Source organism: Tinamus guttatus, unplaced genomic scaffold (assembly GCF_059628265.1).
Source record: "Tinamus guttatus ecotype Peru unplaced genomic scaffold, ASM5962826v1 Tinamus_guttatus_pri_ptg000213l, whole genome shotgun sequence".
NCBI lineage: Eukaryota > Metazoa > Chordata > Aves > Tinamiformes > Tinamidae > Tinamus > Tinamus guttatus.
Window position 1 is genome coordinate 8,108,325 of NW_028288747.1, and position 8,013 is coordinate 8,116,337.

The window sequence follows — 8,013 nt, forward strand, 5'->3', positions numbered from 1 at the left end:
TTCTGTGATCTTCTCTTCCATTTTATAGTGTTGTAGCTGTGTTGTTCAGTGTTCCTTTGAGGTAACTTTTGCCATGTCTGTGTAGGAATTATTAACCATTGACAAAAGCCTTATTTATTTACTTATTCACTTACTTGTTACTTACTTGTTTTTAAAGACAATTTGTCCTATATATGCCCAAGAATTGCTTCCTGAAATTTCTTCAAAATCTATCAGAAGCAGACGCAGGAAGGACTGTAAGCTGAGACATCCTGCAGGATTTTTTTAAAAGCAATTGCTAATTTTAGTATCTGATGAGTAAATATACATAATATTTCAGTATTAGTTAATCTGCAGGTTTTTAGAGTATATGTAGCAAATGCTTTTCTGTCAAGATATGTATTATAATTTCAATTGGTAAATTAGAAAATGCTTTTTCTCAAAGTGTTAGCTTTCTGTCTTCTTGAGAAAGGAGAGAAGGCACTGAATTGAATCAAGGTAAAATATAGAATATAGTTGAAAATTGTTAGAATAGCTACCTGGAGACTCATTAAATAATGTAGGAAACTGCTTAATAACATCTGATATAAATTTTCCTTGTTTCTTCAGGTGTAAGAATTGGAATGTATGTTTCTGGTCAGCTTGCCTCATTTGAGGGTAGCTATCTGACAACACTAGGCAGTTATTTCTCATATCTCATTGTTTATCTTTGCTAAAGCATTATACATGGTATAATGGCTCATATACATGGTATTATACTGCTTTCATGTTTATTAGCTTTCATAAAAAGAGTCTCTAATACCGATCGAGTACTAAATGATTTAAGCATACTTACTCTCCATTAAGCTTGTATTAGACTGATCTTACATAAAGGAAGAATACCTTAATTTTCTGGTACAAGGAGTAGTAGTTCACTACTCTCAGGTTTTAATTGAGACTTTTTAGTAATGGTCACTTACCCTGGTGTTTAAGTCTTCCAGCAGTGTAGGTCAAATCCTTAAACAGAGACAAACTGGTGTGTTAGGATGTTCAAAACCAGTTTTCTTTCAATTGCATCTACTTATGTTTTAAAAATATAACTCAACTTAAGAACAATTCTAAGTGCTATGTATATGTCTTTGCAGGTACTATCGTGAGGTCCTTCCTGGTGAGATTGTGAAAATATCCAGATACGATGTCCAAACGCTGGATGTTGTACCAAGACCTGAAGGAGATCCATCAGCATTCTGCATCTTTGAATATGTTTATTTTGCAAGACCAGACAGTATTTTTGAAGGTAAAAAGCTGTGAGGTATAAAGCTCCTCCCTAAGTAATGGCAGATCCTATCCTGGAGAACAAGGACTCTGGAAAGTATCTGCAGTAATAGTAGACTAACACTGAATGTGAGCTTCCAGAGCAGGGCTTCCAGGTGCAGTTCTTGGGGACATAAAACTCAGGACGTATACGTAACATCAACGACGATTCCAGACTGTGTATATGGCCCTAGTGAAGTCTGTCTGCCTATGCTTATGGAAGATTGGAAAGAAGAGCCACAAAGACCATTCGTCTCTCAAAACTGAGAGACTTTAGAAACTTTTATTGCTCTTTGAAACTTTTTTAAAAAATGGACCTATGAAATAGAATTTGCAAAACAGCTTTATCTTGGTTTCCTTTGCAAGAATGCATTTATTAGTTCTGGACAGGACTTCTAAAGCTATAATTCGCCACAGAGATTTATACAGCAAATTGAGAGAAAGCCTAAATTCTTTGTGTTTCTTGCTTTTTCTTAGGTCAGATGGTGTATTCAGTCAGGAAAAGGTGTGGTCAACAACTCGCCATTGAAGCACCTGTGGAAGCAGACCTGGTCAGCACTGTTCCGGAGTCTGCAACCCCAGCAGCTCTTGGTTATGCACAAAAGGTATGCCTTGTTGACTTGTATAATTAAAGTATATTAAGCTGACCTCTTTATATTAGGATATTTATGGCATGTCGCACTAGAGTGTTGTCAAAGTTTTGTATTCCCACTGAGTTATTTTCAATGGGATTATTGTCTTTATTCTGCTGCATTAGAGCACTTGAAAACTTTTCAATGCTTCTTTTCGTTAGTGTGACATCATACTAAGTCCCAAGGTTGCTTTAAAAAACAGCAACTGGGAATAGGCAGTTTTATAGGTATTAATTTTATTTAACTGTTTCCTGTTACAGTGCGGACTACCATATGTTGAAGTACTCTGTAAAAATCGATATGTAGGAAGAACTTTTATCCAGCCAAACATGAGGTTAAGGCAGCTTGGTGTTGCAAAAAAGTTTGGAGTTCTGTCTGACAACTTTAAAGGCAAGCGAGTTGTTATCATTGATGATTCAATTGTGAGAGGCAATACCATTTCACCCATAATAAAGCTGCTAAGGGAATCTGGAGCTAAAGAGGTGAGTTCACTTTCAGTCACTATAGTAGGTACAAATACAAGATCGTGGGGAGGATAAAGCACAAGCTTTTGCTTTCATTTGCACGATATGGTGTTTTCTTATTTAAAAGATTGAGTGTACAAAAATAATGGTTAGTATGTGTTTATTATGATGACACGTTGAAGTTTCTCTTTTATGACTTTGAATTTTGGGAGATGCAGGAGAGAGGGGAACAGATCTTCACTTACAAAGCACTATCTGATAAAGAGAATGGAAAATTGATGAAGAAAGGTGAAAAAGTCAGCCTTCAGTGTTGTATTTCTGCCGCATGTATGATTGTGGCACTGTGCTGACTTCAGCTGCTGACTGTTGTTTGCCGTAGGCAAATGCTGTAATCCTCCTGAACCCCCTGGTTCTCTTGTAACTGATTCTTTTTTGAAACAAAATGTGCAAATCTGTGTCACTGGGGCAAAAAAAGTTCTGATTGGCTTTGTAGACTGGAAGCATGTGCAGCATGGATTGAAGATCATAGAAAAGCAAAATCAGAATGGGATATTTTAAGGAAATACTGTAAAAATAATTATAAAAATGTCTTTATCTCTCAATGTTTTGACACTGAAAACAACTTTCTTACCTTTATTTTGCCTTTACTACCTTTTTTTACCTTTTCATATCTAGATAGTGTTTTTTTTCTTCATGATTTTTTGCAGAACTGGGATGTTTTTGTCTGCTGTTGGGTTATGATCCTCTGAATTCTGCCTCACAGCAGTCTGTTCTTAAACTGTATCTTTATTCAGGTGCATATTCGTGTGGCTTCACCTCCCATAAAATTTCCTTGTTACATGGGAATAAACATTCCAACAAAAGAAGAACTCATTGCCAACAGACCTGAATTTCATGATCTTGCGAACTATATTGGTAAGTGCTGTATTTTCTGAGAGTTTTCACTTATCAAAATATCATAAAGTTGATATATTAAATCAGCACATTGTGTGCTCCTTATGTATAAAGATGATGAAAACATGGCTTATAATAGAGAGTTATAATAGTAGTTTCACCTGTAGTTTCAGCTTTAAGATGTGCATTCTCTCAGTTTGTAAATGTAAATGACTCTTACAAATTCAGAATTTATGTAAATAATTTTAGTAGCATTTCATGATATTTACTTTGAAAAATTAATTTTGAACTAGCAAAGGCAAATTAATTACATTTTTGAATCATTAGAATGAGTCATGTTTGCAGCAGGAAAAAAAATCAACAGTTTATGGTGCTTGTGATATGATAAATAATGTGTTCTTTAGCAGGCTAGCAAAAATAGAAGGTATCAAAAAAAAGATTTAATGCTGTAAGAATATCGCTGTGGTTGAAAATTTTCAGTTCAGATTTCTTCATAAATACTTTCTACTGCTTTTTAATCTGTAATCTGTTCATATTTTCTCATAAGTCATTTTCCCCAGAATGATGATCATGGTGGCATGCTGAAATGTTTTTGCTTGCCGGGATTTGACTTTCAAGAATTATACACTGAATAATTAGTGTAAGTGATAGAAAAGTAAACTCCCCTAGATACTGCACCTTGAGGGAGGGATCAAAACATTTAAAAAATGATGTATGCAGTAAGCAGTAGTCCTAGTGTTATGTTTGAGAAGCAATTTGCAAGCTTACATCTGTTTCTAGACTTGAAATAAAATATAATTGTGAAAGCTATGTGCATTTCAGAAAGTCTTAATATGCACTCTGGGTTTTGTTTCCATTTTTACCATTGGTAAAAATGGCATCATAGTTCCCAACTTGGAAGCTCCTCCCTAGACTTGAGTGAGACTGCTCCCTGCACAAGGAACTTGGGGACAGTGCTCAGGAGTCACCCCACATCATACTCCCCATGCAATAAAGTGACTGCATTGCTTTTGGTACAGTACTGCAGGCTTCAGTTACTGAATTCTCTCTTCCCTTTAGGAGCAGACAGCGTTGTTTACCTTTCTGTGGAAGGGCTGGTATCCTCTGTGCAAGAAAGCATCAAAGCAAGGCAAGAGAGTGAGAACAACCTCAAAACACAGAAGTCGCGTGCTGGAAAGATCGGTCATTGCACAGCGTGTCTGACTGGAGAGTATCCCGTAGAGCTAGAATGGTGAAATTGTAGTAGATGACCATCAGTTCATCTCCTGCTGAACAGAGATTTTTCAAAGATGCGTATTAGTTTTCCTCCATTTTAAGTAATACTTAAAGCTTATTACATCTAACTAATTACTGGTACTAAAATACATTTTTACAGACTTGCAAGAAATGTGTGGTGATGAAAAATATGTAAGCAGATTAAAATACAGAATTGTAGTTTCTGATGCACAGTTGTGCCTTCTATTTTCTCAAAAAATAATTTAAAAGCCAAAGTGTCCTTAATTACGTAGGTGCCCCAGAGATTTTTTGTCTCAGTCTTGCTCTGAAAATACGATACTCCTGTTAGACTGGTTCAAAAATACAAATCATGGGTCACGCATCATAATTTCAAATTATCAAAGTCTTAATGCAAAAGTATGTTAAGTATGCTTTACTCTTTTGGAAAAAAAAACAAAAACAACAACAACAACAAAAAACACGAAATTCTGAAATCCAATTGCTTCCTCAGCAGTTCCTGCATATTTTTCAGCCTAGCAGTACCTAACTTTTGCATATATAGCTAAGTAGTCCTTATTAACAAGTCTTTTGTAATTAGTAAGTGTCCGGATTTTACGAACATGATGTGTAGCACATGATTTTAAAAATTAAAGACTCAGGGAAATGTTCAGCCAAAAGTTCTCTAGTTTTTGTTTTCAAATTTTTTTTTATTTGAAGTCCACTGTAAATTGCATTATCTTTGGGTGCTTCTACTAATTGCCAAAAGAATGTGGAAGGAATGTGGAATGCTGGGCACTGCTAGTGATTTTTATATTCTGTTGTTCCATTGTGTTTTCTTCCTGATAACCCCTCAAAGTTCAGAAAGTCTGAGCTAATGCTTAGTATGTTTTTTGTTTCTTTTTGTTTTTCAATATATGTCAACCTTCAATGTAAAATCAAAACTAAAATTACCTTTCTTGCTTAACAGTAAGTATGAACCTATGTCAACTAAAAGATATGAGTTATGTTTTGAGTGTATTCTTATTTTGCTACAGTATTGCTGTCACATAACAAATATAATGTTTAAAGAAAGAGTTTAGAGGAAGCATTAGTTGTTGTTTTGCCAATTGACGGGGGCGACAGAAAGAACCAGACACCAAGGGAAAGAACGGTTGTATCATATCAAATAAGAAATGAAATGATACATCTAACAAAACAATAAGCTTATTACACGCTTGGTTTTAACAACAGACAAAGTAAGAGAGGTAATGCACCTAACCATTACTATCTAAGAAAGAGAATAGTGATTAAGAAAAAGATACATCACCAATTGCCTAAATACGTTATCATCATCCAGATCTGCAGTCGCTGAGGAGCCCGTTGCAGCAAGGATTTAGAGAACCTCCCCGGCAACTGGGAGGTCTTATGTGATGTGTCCACCCATAAGGGATGTCTCCAAGGTCGCTGCAAGAGGGTCCAGAATGACTTGCATATTTTTGGAGCAGCAGCATCTGGTGGCAGCCTTCCCAACCACCCGAGACCAGGGCTTGGCCAGAGCCCAGGCGGTGGTTAGGAAAATTCCCTGAAATACCTTGCAGACAATTACACCAGAACACGCAAGGATCTCTGAAGTGTCTGGTTTGGTGCTAAAACAGCACAACTGGTTTGCTGAGGCTGTTCTTACACGTAGCTAGCATAAGCGTCTGGGTTGCCGTTAAGACCGTTAGCGTAAGCGGAGTGGTGAGTCTGTTTGTACATAACTGCCAGAGGCGGTTTGGGATTCAGCAGTAAGTCAGCTCTGGCTCGGGCCTGTCGTCCAGGCCCTCGCGCTTCAGTTGTTGAACGCATCATATTTTTAAATTGGTCACAATTATACAATTACATGTACATGAGAAGATCACTTACACAATGAGCTGAAATTAAACAGCACGTTTAAAAATTTTGCAAATTGACACAGCAAGATTTTTTTTATGCAGCAGATATGCACAACTGTAAAAATATTTTGTATACCTCTTTTTTTCTCTGAATACAGCAACTTAATTTTAGATTTTGTATTTAATATTCTTTATTTCGGTCTTATGGTTGTTTGTGATTCCATTACAAAAAAAAAAAATATAAAGGTTTAAAAGATTTAGTTGAGAATTACAGTATTGATCATGAAGTTTAAAAGAGCTCTTTCTTAACCCAAAAAAATGGGTTTTGTAGCAACTGTAACTGATTCACAATCCCAAAACAGAAGTGCTAGTTCAAGAAAGGATGGAAATAAATTTTACTGAAACAAATACTTCAGCCTGATGCAGGTCTGCTGTGGAATCAAAACCTACCTAGAGTCAGGCTGATGGGAGAATCTAGATTTTTGTAAGAATCAGGTTGTTACCTCAATATGGGGAGATGTATGTGATCTTCTCTTTCCAGTTACTATGTTTGTTTAACAGAATGGTAACAGTTCATTCTGAAAATAAACTGAGCAAAAGAGAATTGAATGGAGTTGTATTCCTGAGGCTAATCAAGAAAAAGTTAAAGAAAACAGAAAGACTGTCATTAACACTTTTCCCCTTTGTCCTTCCTACCCTGAAAAAAATCAAACCTTTCACAAGGCATAAGTCAAGCTCTTGTGGTTAACTAAATACAGGTGTGAGGAGCCTTTCCTTCCAAGATAAAAACTTACGTGCACGTTTTGCCCAAGGGTACAAGCAGAATTATCTCAAATTGTCTACAGAAGAATCTGCAAATAATTTCTTTAGTCAAGGAGTATCAACCAAACTTATTTTTAAAGTGCAGTAATAAATGTTTAAATGTGATTCCAGCATTAGTTGCCCCAATTATGATTTTAGTAAAAAAGTTCTGCCTTTTTTTCTTCCATAATATGCGTGTGAAGTCACAAAACAGGCCTGTTACTATAAGCACTATAATTTTTAAGCACACTACATGCCTAATTTTATTATACTTAAAAAAGGAAGCTAAAGGGGAGATACTTTTCAAAGGTAACTTTACGCACTGACTGCTGAATTTATGCTTCAAGTTATTGGGCCCCCTTTTATTTTTTCCTACACAGTATATGTATAATAAACCACTATCTGAAATGGAAAACTCTGAGAACTTGAAAATTTACATGAGTTTTTTTTTTAATGCATGCAATATGTATTTTGAGGGAGAAAAATCCCTCCATCTTTAGGTATCACTATTTGTGTTATTTTAATGAGACTGTCTTTCTGTGAAGCAACTTCCGCTGTGTTACTACTATCCAATTATGCTAAATTATTTTTTAAAATGTGACAGTGGAAAGCTAACGCCTAACCTGTCCCCCGTGTACCATTACGCAGGGGCACGATTTTGTGATTTTGGCATAACCGTGTCTTTTCACTGCGCCGCAACGCGGACCAGCGGCTCCTTGAATAAAGCAAATCCGCGCAGAGCCCTCGCGGGCGGAACGAGTCGTTTGTGCCTCGCGTTACCGGGAGTCGCGCGCGACGCTAACGGCGCGGCCCGCCCCGCCCCAACGGCCGCGGGGGGCGGAGCTCGGCACCCACCCTAACGGCCGGGCCGCGCGCACCCCG

At 36.8% G+C, this 8,013-nt stretch overlaps 1 protein-coding gene across 1 annotated transcript in view; it reads left to right on the forward strand.

Moving 5' to 3' along the window:
• The window catches only part of PPAT (phosphoribosyl pyrophosphate amidotransferase), a 40,574-nt gene extending 36,048 nt beyond the window's left edge, over positions 1-4,526 (forward strand). The window contains exons 7-11 of the mRNA XM_088524685.1: positions 1,104-1,255; positions 1,750-1,877; positions 2,165-2,386; positions 3,163-3,283; positions 4,322-4,526. Coding sequence (XP_088380811.1) covers positions 1,104-1,255; positions 1,750-1,877; positions 2,165-2,386; positions 3,163-3,283; positions 4,322-4,497 — 799 coding nt within the window. The 3' untranslated portion in view covers positions 4,498-4,526. The remainder of the gene's footprint in view (positions 1-1,103; positions 1,256-1,749; positions 1,878-2,164; positions 2,387-3,162; positions 3,284-4,321) is intronic.
• Positions 4,527-8,013: the final 3,487 nt, after the last annotated feature.